Source organism: Musca autumnalis, unplaced genomic scaffold, assembly GCF_047663935.1.
Source record: "Musca autumnalis isolate F117 unplaced genomic scaffold, ASM4766393v1 scaffold_2, whole genome shotgun sequence".
Taxonomy (NCBI): Eukaryota; Metazoa; Arthropoda; class Insecta; order Diptera; family Muscidae; genus Musca; species Musca autumnalis.
The window spans coordinates 200,461,037-200,479,053 of record NW_027411755.1 but is presented as its reverse complement, the minus strand read 5'-3'; the positions used below and the strand labels follow the sequence as shown (position 1 = coordinate 200,479,053).

Below are 18,017 nucleotides of genomic sequence, written 5' to 3'. Positions count from 1 at the left end.
GAAGGATATTAACAAGTGCTATGAGTGAATATTGAATGTCTGAAAATATGCTAACACACGCACTGGGAAAACCCAAAGTTTATGACTGTAACACGCACAAAAGTCGTCAACATAAAATAAAGTTTTTTTTTCTTGTTTTTATTTTCTCTTTTGGCTTTGTTTTCACTTTTGTTTTTCAACTTGTTTTGCTTGTCCATCATAAATAATTTTTATTTCTTTGTTGTGGTTTTTTGTTTTATTTTTCTGTAGAGATTTTCTGCAACATTACAAATGCCAGTCATTTAATATCACCAATCGTCATATAATTGATAATGGCGGAACATAAATACATACATATGTATGTATGTATGTACGGTTATTGTAACGACAAAAGAGGAAACCAAACGATAGAAGACGTCCTAAACATATGTATTATGTAGATAAAAGATGTCCTGACCTAGTTCCCAAGGGCGCTTTATACATGCAAGAAATTTTCAAGATTTTCTATGGATAGATGAGTGATGTAGGGGAAGGAAGATACCAAGGAACGGTCCTGACCGGCTTTAACATGGTAAAGCCCATGATTTATCTTGGTCCCTCTTTCTTCTCAAGTGGACACTGACCTCCCCGTGGTGTCACCTGGGGAACTGTCTTTAGCACCCGTTAAAGGTAGTGAGCTAACATGTGCCGCGCGTTCACATATAAGAACGTTAAAAACTTGGTTTTGGGCATCGGCTTAGTAACCCTCCCCTAGAAAAAACAGCCTACTATGAAAAAACGAAAGAAAAGAAAAAGAAACCCCTCTAAAGTTGACGAACCCCGCAAACGTTTTAAGGACCATGATCTGCGAATCTGCGCCAGGAATGTTCGCACTCTTTATAGAGGAGGTGCAGTTTACGCATTGGCAGATGTACTTGAAAAGTACAAGGCCGACATTACTGCCATACAGGAAATACGATGGATTGGGAAAGGCGTCACAACAACACCTGAAGGTGACGCACCGTATTATAGCTGTCATGACACAAAGCATGAGTTTGGTTGCGGATTTGTAGTTGGTCGGAGGTTAAAACATCTGGTCTCCAGGTTCTCCCCAGTGAATGAAAGGCTCGCTGCAATTCGATTAAAAGCTAAATTCTTCAACAGCAGCTTTATTTGCGCTCATGCTCCCACTGAAGACAAGGACCAAAGACCAAAGATATATTTTACGAGCGCTTAGAAGAAACTTATGACCGTTGCCCTGCCCATGACATTAAAATTATTCTAGGCGATTTTAATGCCAAAATTGGAAAGGAGAATATCTTTGGCCCAACAGTCGGGAAATTCAGTCTCCACAGTGAAAAATCTGACAATGGTATGAGGCTGATAGACTTTGCAGCTGCAAGAAACATGGTAGTTAGCAGTACCAGATTTAAGCATCTCGATATTCATAAGGGCACCTGGCTGTCGCCAGATCAAAGAACAAGAAATCAAATTGATCACGTTGTGATAGAAGACATGCATCAATCGTGTTGGATGTACGATCGTTCCGAGGTGCAAACATATACTCGGACCACTACCTTGTTGCAGCAAAGGTACGCACCCGTTTAAATGTAGCAAACAAAGTGCGAACAGACACAACACGGAAGTTGGACATCGGTAAGCTGCAATCACAACAGATAACCACAGCATATTCCACTCAACTGGCCCAACTGCTTAATCAAAGCACTCCTCGTCCCGATAACATATCAGGACAATGGCAAAACATTGCCCACTCCATGCAAACAGCCGCAAAATCAGAACTTGGATACCAGAGAGCTCCACCAAGCAATCCATGGTATGACCAGGAGTGTCGTGCTGCTACCGAAGAGAAAAATGCGGCATATAGGGCTACTTTACAATCAGTAGCAACGCCTAGTGCACGAGAGAGGTATCGGCAGAAAAGGAGAGAGGAGAAAGTCTTTTCCACAGGAAAAAGAGAGAGATGGAAAATCGGGAGTGTCAACAAATCGAGATGTACAGGAGACAGAATGAAGTCCGAAAATTCTACCAAAGAGTGAAACATCAAACTGAGGAACTGGCACATCCTCCTGTAGAGACCAGCAAGGTAATCTGGTAACTGATACAGATAGTGTGCTAAGGATATGGGAAAAGCATTTTTCCAAACTGTTGGTATCCAATAGTGGCGAAGTCGACGAAGATACCACAGATCCAATCCCAGAAGATGGTATTGAATGTATACCACCCGGCAAAGTTGAGGTAAAGACAGCAATAAACCGGCTGAAGAATAATAAGGCAGCAGGAGCTGATGGCCTACCAGCCGATCTGTTTAAAACCGGATGCGACACGCTGATAAGGTGTATGCATCAACTAATCAACCATCTGGCAGGAAGAACGCGTACCCGACGATTGGAACCTGAGCACCCTGTGTCCCGTTCATAACAAAGGAGATTAGACTTTATGCTCCAACTATAGGGGCATATGTCTTCTCCCTATCGCCTACAAGATAGTGTCAGGGATATTGTGCGAACGATATGCGGCTTTAGACCTGGCGAGTCCACCATTGACCAGATATTTACCTTGGAGAAGACCCAAGAGATGGAGATCGACACCTACCACCTTTTTGTCGATTATAAAGCAGCCTTCGACAGCCCGCTACGTTCAAAGGTATTCCAAGCAATGTCTGAATATGGTATCCCCGCAAAGCTCATTCGGCTTTGTAAAATGACTCTAACTGACACAAGATCTTCAGTTAAAATAGGAAAGAACCTCTCCGAAGCGTTTTGTACCAAAAGAGGTTTCAGGCAAAGAGAAAGCCTTTCGTGTGATCTTTTTAACATCCTGCTAGAAAAGGTTATACGAGAGGCAAACGTCAAAAGAAGTGGCACAATCTACACCAATAGCCACATGTTACTGGCTTATGCTGATGATATAGACATCATGGGACGATCAGTAAAAGAAGTAACCGATACCTTTATGAAGGTCGAAGTAGAATCTGCTAAAGTGGGTCTGGTGGTAAACGGCGAGAAGACCAAGCTGATGGTGTCGACGCGCAATGCGTCCATTGCGATCGGACCAACTGTTAAAGTTGGTTTCTATAATTTTGAGGTAGTATAAGACTTCGTACACCTCGGTATCGCCGTAAACACAACAAACGACATCAGTTGTGAAATAAAATAAGATTTGTTTTAGCGAACAGATGCTACTTTGGCTTAAGTAAGCACTTTAAAATCAAAGCAACAACTCGTCAAACAAAAATAACGCTTTACAAAACTACCCGTCCTGATGTATGGTTCCGAAGCCTGGGTACTTGCGCAAGCAGATAAGGCAGTGCTTGTCGTGTTTGAGAGAAAAATTTTTCGAAAGATCTACGGACCGATCTGCGTTGACGGTGAATATCGACGTCGTATGAACCACGATCTGTATCTGCTATACAACGACATCAGTATAGCTAAACGCATTGAGGTGCAGTGACTGCGTTGGCTAGGCCGATGACAAGGCGCGGTATTCCAAAAAGCGAAGCACTAAACAGAGAGAATTGGAGATCTTTTCTTAGTTCGGTCTATGGAACAAATGTTCTGTAATAGGCCAGCTAAGTAAGTAAGTCTATAGAGAGAAGATCTTATGAAGGTCTTTATAGTTAGAAGATTTAAAATGTGATTTGCGGTAGGTGTCTATAGATAGATGATACACAGATGGAGACCTCGAACGGTCTTCCATAGACAAAAACCTTCTTCAGGGTCTATACGTAGAAGACATATTTAAGACATACAAGACGTGATAAGGATCTTCTATACATAAGGTGATAAGCGTTTTCCATCAAGTTGCCTACAGATACCCAATCTCCTAAAAGTGGTTTATAGATAGAACACCTCCTAAGCATTTAAAAGACTTGAAAAAATCATAAATTGACTTTTATAAATTGATTATCTCATTAGCGTCTATAAACAAAATAAGTAAAAAAGTACAGTCGGATTTGCCGACAGATATACTCGTATACGCTTAGCCTGTGCGAATTAAAGCTTTCATATATGAACAGAGCTAATGCCGGCTACACAAACAAGACCCTCTTTCCTAAAAATTGTGGGACGCAAGAACTATGGATTTGGATTACAGCTTAAAAGTGTTGAGAAAAAGTGAATCTTATTTGGGAGTCATTTCAGTTGCTTTTGGCCATTATATCAGCAAACATGGACTTGCCTATAAAAAATATCGCCGAAAATAGGTAAAATATTTTAAAGAACCCCCAAAGTGACCTTAAGTTGCACTTTAAATTTCGTGAAAGAGGTACCCTAAGGAGTGAACCGATATGACCCACTTTCGAACTTAAACGATGTTTGGGCAGTTGATCCGATTAAGAGATATCGCGCGTAATATGTTAGTGAATATATTTGAACATTTGTGGGGGAGGTACTGGACTTTAGTATAAAATTCGAAGAATTTTGCGATATGCAGGATCTAGTGTTGTCAGGGGCACCAGCCACAATACATGGTAGCCGCCGGGGGTTATTTAAAGCGTTCGTGCCATTTTCTTAGAAAGTGTGGACTTTCCCCTGGAAATACTTGAACTCCTGAACAACTTGTAGGGGCCTCTAGTACAATATGTTGCAAACAATTTGAGAGGAGGTCTTAAACTGCACTTTTTCGAAATTTTGTGTAGGAGGTACCCTAAGGAGTGGAAAAATATAGTCCATATTCGAACCTGATCTATGTCTAGAAGAAATATTACGATGGGCAAAGTATAACCAAATCGGTTAATGCCTTCGAGAGTTATCGTAAGTACCATTTTCTCGAAAATAAACAGTAGGTCCCTTATCATTGAGCTAATATGAATCGGGGGTGCACTCATTGATATGAGAGAAGATTCCCTTGTCCCGCCTGGGATGTTTGTGGAACAATTATTATACCTGAAGGAAATTATCGATATGGTCCATCTTCGAGCTTGATATAAGTTTGGTTTACTAAATAACTAAATACTAAATACCAAATTTCCGATATTTCGGTAAGAAAATGTGACGAATATGAAGAGGTACTCTTCTATGGGTGATATAAGAAGACGTGGATCTATACTGATAATTCTCTTCTGAAATATTTTATAACCCCATGGAAGACTAAATAACAAATTTCGGTCATTTTGGTGGGATATTAAGGTCAAAACCTTCAGAATTAAGAAAATCGGGGTGTACCGATCTAATACCGACGAATTTCAGACAGAAATGGGGCTACATGAGGGCGAGGAGCTGTGCGGAAAAATTTCTGGGAGAAAGTTTTATACCACCAACGAAGACTCAGTACCAAATTTCAGCCATTTCGGTGGAATATTGAAGCCACAACCTGCTAAATACCGAAAATCGGGAGGCACCGTTCTATGAGAGCAATATGAATTCGTGGACCTACACCTATAAATTTCAGGTGGAAGGTTTTGTACCCCCAACGAATACTAAATACAAAATTTCTGCCATTTCGGTGGAATATTGAGGCCACAACCTTCAAAATACCGGAAATCGGGAGGTACCGTTCTATGGGGGCTATATGAAGGCGTGGACCTATACCGACAAAATTCTGGGGGAAGGCCCCCAACGAAGACTAAGTACCAAATTTCAGCCATTTCCGTGTGATAATGAAGCTAAAACCTTCAAAATACCGAAAATCGGATGGTACCGATTTTTTATCCTGATCAAGAATATTGTCAATTATTTCATACTCCATTTCAGAAAAAAAGAAAAAAAAATTTCGCGCTATATCAAAGATTGTTGATATATATGTTAAGAAAAAATGTCCCAGTACGAATCTGGTCGCGAGCCAATTTTTGGTTGTTGCGGACATAAGTTATGGGGTTTTTATTTTATAAAAACGCTAATTACTTTAATGAGCGCAATTGTTACTAAAAAGTTTTCTCGAAGTGACTTCAGCGATTAGATTGCATAATACCTGCAAAATCTTACAAAGAATTCGCGGAATGTACATAAAATTGATAAATTATAGAATATAATTCAACTTTTTTCAAAATTAAGAACCATTTAGTAGTCATAAAATTACATAAAAATTTGTTGTGGATCAGAACTTCGCGGCGAATCAAATGAGACTAAAATCATACAGATAGGTATTATAGATCCGATGTTGCAGCCACAAGAATATATTTTGGTCAAAAAAAAATATTTTTAAATGGTTTTATTTTTTTACATTGTTTTATTTAACTTCCTTTGGTGTCCGTTTAGTTCAAATCTGGTAACTCATTTTTAACACAGTTTTAACCAATCGAACTGAAACTTTGCACACTTTTCAGATTTGGATGACAACACATGAATATGAAATCAAAACCAATATTGGTCCATTTTTATAGTCTTTTTACGGTGTTTTATTTAGGTAAGGTTAGGTTGCTTTTCAAATCTGGTAACTCATTTTGCACAGTTGCAGTTGACCAATCGAACTGAAACTTTGCACACTTTTCAGATTTGGATGACAATGCATGAATATGAAACCAAATCCAACATGGGTCCATTTTTTCCTATTGCTCCCATATAGCGGTACCACCCGATTTCAGTTATTTTGAGGTTTTTATCTTCATTTTTAGCCCAACGTAGCTGCCATTTGGCATTTGGGATTCCCAATGATACAGACATTTCCCCACCAAAAATTGTGAACATAGATCCAGGTTTTGGTATAGCCCACATATAGCGGTACCACCCGATTTCAAGTGTTTTAAGAATTTTATCTTCATTTTTAGGCCGAATTGGCTGTAACTTGGCAATGGGACCCCCCATTGGTACAGAAACTTCCTCACTAAAAATGATGGACATAGGTACAGATTTTGATATAGCCCCCATATAGCGGTACCACCCGATTTCAAGTGTTTTAAGGATTTTATCTTCATTTTTAACCCGAATAGGCTATAATTTGACATTTGGGGTTCCCAATGGTACAGAAACTTCCCCACCAAAAATTGTGGACATAAGTCCAGGTTTTGGTATAGCCTTTATATAACGGTACTACACGATTTCAGGCATTTTTAAGTTTTTATCTAAATTTTCGGCCTAAATTGACTATAATTTTGTTCTCAGTGGTAAAAAAAAATTATTTACTAAAAAGTTAAAAATAAAAAATAATTAAAAAAAATTAAGTTTATTTAGAAATGCACTTAAAACTAGAAAATAAGTTGTCGCTTAGCCTCAATAAGTATATTCTTTCTCATGATGGAATCTCTTAAATAAAACGCTTGTATTTAAATTATAAATGGTGGCAAAATTAAACGTCAAGCGTTTTATTTGAGACATTCCATCATGAGAACGGATATACTTATTGAATGAAAAAATATTGGAAAAATCTATATGAATATTTCTTCCATTTTGCTTAAATCTCCCAATAAAATAGACGGATTGTGCTTGATAGACATTCATTTTAAAGCTGGGGAAGATAATTGGGTTGCTGAGGGGGAAGATAATTGGGTTGCTGAGGATATATCTCATGGCTTCTGAAATGGAAATAGAGGTCAAATAACCCATTTTAATTAACATGCATTTTAAAATACGTGTAAATCACGTAATTATCAAAATCATTTTGTCCGCATGTGATTTTCATGTACAGCAAGACCATATCTTTTTAGTTGTATATATTTTTCGAAATTTAATTTAGAGGCTAAGATGTAGCATCAGTTGCATCTTAGCATTAAAAAACCTATAAAATATTGCTAATTTGCGCAAAGTGCATACAATTTTTGTCCGCATCCGGTTTCAGTGTCACCATTGGGATAAAATGAACGTAGCTCCCTTATCAGTGAAGTTTTCAAATCTCTGTTTCCGCTAAAACGAAGACGCTGCACTAGTTTTATCATTAGAGTGGAAACTACCCACAGAAAATGCGATAAAATACGCAATATTTTCAAAAAAAATTAGGTGGTTTTTCTATTTTGGAATTTCTCGTAACTTGCGTTTTAGTAGATGAATTTTCACGAGGAATGATTTATTGGACCCGGAACGTAAAAAAATAAAATGTGCAAAAAAATAAAATGGAGTACGAGTTGTTCTAATGACAATTGCAAATATAAGACCTGAAAAACATGATTTTTAGAAAAATGTTCGCACAAAATTTCCGCATTTGGATGCAGATTTCTATGATGCTGTGCAGACTACATTCACAATATACGTATCAAATTGCTCAGAATCGCAAGTACTACATTCCTATATATGACTTTTTTTACCCTGTTTGCGGAATGAAATTAGAAGAAAATTTCAAAAAACCCTGTAAATTTGGCTTCAAAATGTCAGCATAATTTAATGGTAGAAGCAGTTTAAATTTTGAAAAGTAATACATTAGTGAGACGATTCTTATTTAGTTTGCTTCTACTTTTACTTTGACAGGAAAATCGAGAGAAGTGTGGTTTACTCACAAATCGAGAGAAAACAAAAGAGACAAGTTGGCTTCAACCCATTTATACAAATTTTTTAACAAAAATATAGCCACGCAAATTATCTTTTAAGGTCAATATTTCTGCTACGTCCAAAAACATTTCATTTTATCCAAAAATATTTAGTTTGTATAATATGCAATCACAAGTCGCGTGTTCAAAAAGGGTAAACCTTGGCTTCAGCTATGTTAAATTTTCAAAAATATTGGTGATATATGTACTTTATAGGGTCTTCGATGAATATGCCGATGTGTTACAAACTGTCAAGACGAGTCCTTTATCTATCTTAACGTAACTTCTATACATAGATGACTCCCTGAGGGCTTTCTTTAGATAGAAAACTACCTAAGGGGGGTTTCTGTAAAAAGAAGACGGATCTTCTATAAAATCGTCTATAGATGAAGATCTGCCAATGGTTTTCTATAGATAGCAGTCATCCTAAGGTCCTTCTACGGATAGAAGTCCTATTAAGAGTCTTCTATAAATAGAAGTCCTCTTACGGGTGCTATGAAGATAAGATATTTCCTATCTTCATATCATTGAGCTAATATAAATCGGGGTGCACTCATTGATAGTAGAGAAGTCCCCCTCTTCCCGTATGGGATGTTGTGGAACAATGTTTATGTTATCTTCGAAAGATAAAATACCTCTTAAGACTCCTCTCTATATAAAATCTACAGGACCTCTTAAAACTTGTTGAAATTAAATTTTTCTCAACACTTCCATTTTAAATTAGCCAATAAATATTCTATTTGATTCCGCCTAAATATCTATACCGCCACTCTAATAGACTTTGGAAAATTTGTTTCCAAAAACTATACAAAACTTCAAGTCACTTTCGTATATTGTTTCTTTTATGTTAACATCCTCTAAAACCACACTCACAGGAGAAAATAAAACATTGAAACTTATTCGTTTCTCTATTTTTGATACGTCATAGCCTTTGTTACAAATTCTGCAACTTTCTATGTTCATTGACTTTTTTGACCTTCCTCATTCATTCGTTTATTGTAAAACTTTTGGCCCAAAAAAAGTTATTAACAAATTTTTAAAGTAATTGTAATTGGACTTTGCTGAACCACCACCACCGACTGCCACTTCCTTCAATTGATAGTAATTTTCAAAGTTATTGGCAAATATTTGAACTTTATTCGAAGTCACACTCTCTTTATCTCCCTCTTGACTTGTGAAAGGATAAGTGAAACGGGTGTTGTGATAGAATAGGATTTTTGGTTGCAAATTTTTCTTATAGGAATTAAAATGTTGGTCGACTATTTGGATGAGAATTAAATTTCAATATTCAAAGTCGAAGGAGAAAGGAGATTTTGAAGTATAATAATGAACCAAATTTCACCTGAGAAGATCGTTTTCCAATATTATCAAAATATTGTTCAGTTTTCGATGAACTTTTGATAGAAAAATAAAACGACCTTTAATCCCAATTTCACCTGAGAAGATCGTTTTCCCACATTGTCAAAATATTGTTCAGTTTTCTACGAAATTTTGGTATAAAAATAAAACGACCTTTAATGACAATCCTTCTTTTCACTGTTTAACATGACAAAGTATTGCAAACATTTTTTTGTTTGTTTTGTTTTGTTTTTGCTTTGTAATCCTTTTACAATCAAATTTTGGTTAAAATATTTCTGTTAGAATACGCTTCAATACCTCACGATTTTTGTAAAACTATTTCGTATTCGAGTATTGTAGTCAGTTCAAGGGCGACTGAGGCGAGGGTGAATGATTTCACATATTTATTGAGTATAATTGGAAAGTATGACTTGTCGTCTTGAATTTTTAATCCAATCAGTAATGCAAACATTTCTTGTCTGGAATTTTAATCGATAGAAAGTAGGATGAAGGCAAATATAATTTTCTTAATTGGTAATTCAAGGCCATGAAGAAGAATAACTTTTCCAATTAATTCTAATATTAGGAATTAGTTTCGAATACAATTATTAATTAATAATGAAAGAGAAAGAAGGATGTTTTCAAGGGAAATTCTTTCAAATTGTGGAGGATGATTGAAAAGGTTTGCAAAGTACTTGGAATTCAAAACGATTAAAATTTTAAGTTACAACTTACCTGGAATCTTTTCCACTTTCTCCTGATTCTTGAACTCTCATGGCATATAAATCTTGGGAGAAAAGCTGAAGAGAAAAAATAGAAAATTATTATAAATAAACGAGTAGTCGTTATTAAACTTAAAAGTGTGATGCTTAGTTTGGAAGCTTTTCATAACAAATAATATAATTTTGATATGTTCAAAAAAGAATTAAATATATAAAATTGTAATAATCAAATGATAAATGAAATATAAGATATATAAAATATTAAATATTAAATATTAAATATTAAATATTAAATATTAAATATTAAATATTAAATATTAAATATTAAATATTAAATATTAAATATTAAATATTAAATATTAAATATTAAATATTAAATATTAAATATTAAATATTAAATATTAAATATTAAATATTAAATATTAAATATTAAATATTAAATATTAAATATTAAATATTAAATATTAAATATTAAATATTAAATATTAAATATTAAATATTAAATATTAAATATTAAATATTAAATATTAAATATTAAATATTAAATATTAAATATTAAATATTAAATATTAAATATTAAATATTAAATATTAAATATTAAATATTAAATATTAAATATTAAATATTAAATATTAAATATTAAATATTAAATATTAAATATTAAATATTAAATATTAAATATTAAATATTAAATATTAAATATTAAATATTAAATATTAAATATTAAATATTAAATATTAAATATTAAATATTAAATATTAAATATTAAATATTAAATATTAAATATTAAATATTAAATATTAAATATTAAATATTAAATATTAAATATTAAATATTAAATATTAAATATTAAATATTAAATATTAAATATTAAATATTAAATATTAAATATTAAATATTAAATATTAAATATTAAATATTAAATATTAAATATTAAATATTAAATATTAAATATTAAATATTAAATATTAAATATTAAATATTAAATATTAAATATTAAATATTAAATATTAAATATTAAATATTAAATATTAAATATTAAATATTAAATATTAAATATTAAATATTAAATATTAAATATTAAATATTAAATATTAAATATTAAATATTAAATATTAAATATTAAATATTAAATATTAAATATTAAATATTAAATATTAAATATTAAATATTAAATATTAAATATTAAATATTAAATATTAAATATTAAATATTAAATATTAAATATTAAATATTAAATATTAAATATTAAATATTAAATATTAAATATTAAATATTAAATATTAAATATTAAATATTAAATATTAAATATTAAATATTAAATATTAAATATTAAATATTAAATATTAAATATTAAATATTAAATATTAAATATTAAATATTAAATATTAAATATTAAATATTAAATATTAAATATTAAATATTAAATATTAAATATTAAATATTAAATATTAAATATTAAATATTAAATATTAAATATTAAATATTAAATATTAAATATTAAATATTAAATATTAAATATTAAATATTAAATATTAAATATTAAATATTAAATATTAAATATTAAATATTAAATATTAAATATTAAATATTAAATATTAAATATTAAATATTAAATATTAAATATTAAATATTAAATATTAAATATTAAATATTAAATATTAAATATTAAATATTAAATATTAAATATTAAATATTAAATATTAAATATTAAATATTAAATATTAAATATTAAATATTAAATATTAAATATTAAATATTAAATATTAAATATTAAATATTAAATATTAAATATTAAATATTAAATATTAAATATTAAATATTAAATATTAAATATTAAATATTAAATATTAAATATTAAATATTAAATATTAAATATTAAATATTAAATATTAAATATTAAATATTAAATATTAAATATTAAATATTAAATATTAAATATTAAATATTAAATATTAAATATTAAATATTAAATATTAAATATTAAATATTAAATATTAAATATTAAATATTAAATATTAAATATTAAATATTAAATATTAAATATTAAATATTAAATATTAAATATTAAATATTAAATATTAAATATTAAATATTAAATATTAAATATTAAATATTAAATATTAAATATTAAATATTAAATATTAAATATTAAATATTAAATATTAAATATTAAATATTAAATATTAAATATTAAATATTAAATATTAAATATTAAATATTAAATATTAAATATTAAATATTAAATATTAAATATTAAATATTAAATATTAAATATTAAATATTAAATATTAAATATTAAATATTAAATATTAAATATTAAATATTAAATATTAAATATTAAATATTAAATATTAAATATTAAATATTAAATATTAAATATTAAATATTAAATATTAAATATTAAATATTAAATATTAAATATTAAATATTAAATATTAAATATTAAATATTAAATATTAAATATTAAATATTAAATATTAAATATTAAATATTAAATATTAAATATTAAATATTAAATATTAAATATTAAATATTAAATATTAAATATTAAATATTAAATATTAAATATTAAATATTAAATATTAAATATTAAATATTAAATATTAAATATTAAATATTAAATATTAAATATTAAATATTAAATATTAAATATTAAATATTAAATATTAAATATTAAATATTAAATATTAAATATTAAATATTAAATATTAAATATTAAATATTAAATATTAAATATTAAATATTAAATATTAAATATTAAATATTAAATATTAAATATTAAATATTAAATATTAAATATTAAATATTAAATATTAAATATTAAATATTAAATATTAAATATTAAATATTAAATATTAAATATTAAATATTAAATATTAAATATTAAATATTAAATATTAAATATTAAATATTAAATATTAAATATTAAATATTAAATATTAAATATTAAATATTAAATATTAAATATTAAATATTAAATATTAAATATTAAATATTAAATATTAAATATTAAATATTAAATATTAAATATTAAATATTAAATATTAAATATTAAATATTAAATATTAAATATTAAATATTAAATATTAAATATTAAATATTAAATATTAAATATTAAATATTAAATATTAAATATTAAATATTAAATATTAAATATTAAATATTAAATATTAAATATTAAATATTAAATATTAAATATTAAATATTAAATATTAAATATTAAATATTAAATATTAAATATTAAATATTAAATATTAAATATTAAATATTAAATATTAAATATTAAATATTAAATATTAAATATTAAATATTAAATATTAAATATTAAATATTAAATATTAAATATTAAATATTAAATATTAAATATTAAATATTAAATATTAAATATTAAATATTAAATATTAAATATTAAATATTAAATATTAAATATTAAATATTTTAATATTTTATATCTTAAAGGAATATTGAGTGAGTGAGTTTAGAAACTTTCTCCCAAATCTCATCGTCACTTGAAATGTATGTCAATTCCATCCGAATCCGAAAACAATCCTGCGTATCAAAACTACTTATCACCACGATTTCCAATTGATTGGCCAGCCCACATTTATACAATAGCCATAATAACAATTCAATTAATTTTTGCAACATATTTGAACCAACCAACATAATAGCATCAATCAATCAACTACTTACCTCTCCATTTTCCGGTGGATCACCATTACCAAATGTGGAGGCCACCACAATTAGAAGAGCCTCGTGTTCAATCGATGAAACATCATAGTCAGCCATGCAGTAGAGCTGAAATGATAAATAAGCGGGCACATTTATTTCTATTTCGGCACTAAAACTAATTAATGGGGGGATATAAAATTTGGTAAGCATTTGCCGTCATCAATGCCCACAACTAATCCAAGTTGAGCAGATGAGAAGGGGTATACATTAGAAGGAAATGTATCGTGAGAGTAAAGTAAACGATAAAAGTGATTAGAGAATTATGTTCTGATGTTAATGTGATTGACTGCTATTAAGGTTTTAGTTAAGTCTTAATGAACGCTTAACTATGGCCAAAGTAACAGTTAATATGACTGCTGACGAATAACCTGCGCTCTTATAACTAGATTTCTTTAGAAAAAGACTTTGAAATGTACCTAAGCGTGTTAATTTGGATACATAGCAGAACTGCAATAGGTTTATGATACAAAAATCCAGCTATTCTCTCCATATAAGACCATAAATATGGCGAAAAATACAATACCTTGGACCACTGAGCTGGTGTTTTTCTGCCACAGCTACGTTTTAAAGTATCAACATTTTGTCGTGAAAATATCAATTTAAATATGCACCTTTAAACATATTTAACAACAAATCACCTCTTATGCTTTAAGTCCACTCAAAACATCCATCCAAAAAAATAAAAATAAAAATAACAACAATAACCATGTCTGACATAAGTCAATTTATTAATTTGAAATGTGCCCACGGCAGGGAAGACCTGCTGAGTCAGCGATACAAATCTTATTAAATTTGTCTTCTCAAACTGATGGCTATAATTTTGCTTTTTCATTTTTGCCTTTGTGTTTGTTTTGTCTTTGACTTGTTGTCCTCCCCGGTGTGTTTGTGAGTACACAAAGCTCACAAAAATGTGTCACAATAGAAGCCAATGTTATTACAATTCGTCATCATCGTCATGAAGTGTTGTCGGCAATTTAATGTTATCTCCCCCACAAATCATTGGTGTCGGGACAATTATTTATAATGTAAGTAATAATATGTCACATGTCAGAATAGATATATGTAATTTTTATTAGAAGATAGATCGCAGACAATACTTAAGCAAACGATTTTAGAAACATTCATAGACACAGAGGTTGTCAGTGAGAGATTTATTGTTAGCTGTTTTAATTATCTACTTCTGGAACGGCTGAGCAACGCGTTTAATGTGCTTTGAACTTCAAAAAATATAAAATCTCCAGACCATGTACGAGTATTGCTATCTTTGACCACGGTGCGTATGAGAAATATGCCAGCTAAGTATGAAACGATAAATACATCATGCGTCACAACGGCCACTCATGAGACACGCAAATTACAATTACACCATTGCACAGTGGTCCGACTTGTATGGAAAGGTGCGACAAAAATATTTATAATCGTCGGATCAATCTGATTTTTTCAGTATATGCTAAAAATAAGTAAAAAATACATTAACCAAAAATCAATATAGGTCCAGTTTTTCCTATGGTCAAAAACCTTCTGCGCCAAAAATTGTGGTCTTAGGTCCTGGTTTCGGTATAGCTCTTATATTACGATACCTCCCGATTTCAGGTATTTTGAAGATTTTATCAACATTTTCGGCCCGAATTGGTTGTAATTTGCCATTTGGAGTTCTAAATGATCAAAAACCTTCTCCGCCAAAAATTGTGGTCTTAGGTCCAGGTTTCGGTATAGCCCTCATATTACGGTACCTCCCTATTTCAGTTATTTTGAGGTTTTTTTCTACATTTTCGGTTCGAATTGGTTGTAATTTGCTATTTGGAGGTCTTAGTGTTCAAAAAACGTCTCCGACTGGTATCGTGGACAGGAAAGGAAACAAATTATTCCATTTGAGGTCAGCATATTTCATGGTAGGGGATATAATAAAGTTCGGTGCGACCGAGCATTAAATTTTTACTTGCTCACAGAATAATCAGTTGTCAATATTAATTAACAGGTAAAAAAGTATCAGTCGGCTTTGCCGACAGAGATATCGGCCTTTTTGTAGAAATTTACTTATGTTGAAACTGAGGTATGGGGTATTATATATATATCATATATGGGGTATTATATATATATCGCGAATTGTTGTGATATACCATAACTTTTGAACGCATGTATTTAAAATAAACTGTTTTAGCACGATTCACCGATGGATTTCTTAAAATTATACTTTGAGCGGAAGCTGTGGTCATATTAATGTAAAAAAAGAGGAAAAAATCGTTGAAGGAAACGAGTTTTTTAAGTCAATTTTTAATTAGTGGCTTTACAATACAATGTAGAGTATAATGTTCAAAGAAGAAGTTAAAGAATACACTTCATAGATGAAGTTTCTAATGTATAATTTTTTAATATAACCAATGCATCAATCTCAAACTGATGCTGACATTTTAAAGACTGAAAAATTGGGTTTTTTTAATTTTTGCTCTAATCGGGACGCGCAACTGTACTCATTTAAAAACTGATTATGAGATTGTAGTACTCGCGATTACGCATTTTTTTGTGTAGCCTTCAAAGGTTCACAACAATCAAACAAATATTTCTAAAAAAAACAGTTTTTTGGATTCAAAATTTACAAATGTCATTCGATTTCAGTGGAAACCCGCGTGAATTTAGTTTTTTTACGTTCTGAATCTAACAAGCCTTTGCGCGTCTAAATCCATCCACTAGATCGGCGGATATGATACCCCTCAAATTTCGAAAATCTGCAAAAAATGTTTTTGAAAATATCGCGTATTTAGACGGGTTTTAGATGTGTTATTACTACTTAGATAAATAGAGCGAAACGCATATTTAAAATACGCGAAAACAGATATTGAAAAACGTTCGCGAATCCGGAGATATAATAGGTTTTTTCTAAAAACTGAGTGCGATTCTACATCCACGGTTCTTGATGGATCGCATTGAAATGACATAGGATGATGTATTTTTTAATGGTGATCATTGAAATCGGATGTGCATAAAATGCAAATGTACTTCGTGGAAATTATGGGCATTTTACTGTTTTTTGCACCTTAACATGCAACCGATGCTACATCGTGGTCGCCAAATGGAATTTCACAAAATGTATATTAAATAAGAGGGATTGATTCGCTGTTTTGGAAAATTGGAGCGCATCTTGTGATTTCCACTATTACGCGGTTTATATGCGTTTCAAATGTTGTAATATTCAATATAACATTATTTTAATGTTATGCCACAATTGGAATTCCTTGTGATTTAATATAATGTTCTAAGAATATTCGCCAATAGGAAAACTATAATCGAAAAATTTGTTGCAACGGAATATGTTCATTATTGCGTGAAATTTGGACGAAAATGACGAAGAACTCAAACATTTTTTCTTCAACATTTCCTATAAAACCATAAAAAAATAAAATTAGAATAACATGATTTTTATTGTTTTCGTCATATTTTCTTTGTATTTTTGCAAATAACGTGAATACTATAGGTCCAAACTTCACGACTTAGGTTTCATTTTATTCCTCACAATGTCTGGATGCTGCTATAATTTTATATATGTATATTTTTTTGTAAGTATAAGCGTGAAATTATTTAACAAATTTAATTTTTAGCGAATCCATTGAAACTTTTCGAATTTTTTTGCATCATCGCAAAGGGTGCGAATTCAGTTAACAATAATAGGATATAACAGTTACTATATTAAGCCGCGTTTTTTAGATTTTTTTATAATTAGCATAACTAAAACGGTCATATCTTTTGCGCGCAACGATCAAAGTTGGTAACGAAAACAGATTTGGAATGACGATTTTTTTCTTAATCTATGTACCAAAAATCATTAATGTAGTATCAAAAATTTTTTTGATTTT

General features: G+C 29.2%; 1 protein-coding gene across 4 annotated transcripts in view; it reads right to left on the bottom strand.

The window, feature by feature from the left end:
• Nos (Nitric oxide synthase) overlaps positions 1 to 18,017 on the bottom strand; it is a 437,755-nt gene that overhangs the window by 110,209 nt on the left and 309,529 nt on the right. For all 4 annotated transcript variants that reach the window (XM_073970603.1, XM_073970600.1, XM_073970602.1 and 1 more), the window contains exons 12-13: positions 14,128 to 14,232; positions 10,445 to 10,509 (exon numbers count right to left, since the gene is read on the bottom strand). In XM_073970603.1, coding sequence (XP_073826704.1) covers positions 10,445 to 10,509; positions 14,128 to 14,232 — 170 coding nt within the window. The remainder of the gene's footprint in view (positions 1 to 10,444; positions 10,510 to 14,127; positions 14,233 to 18,017) is intronic.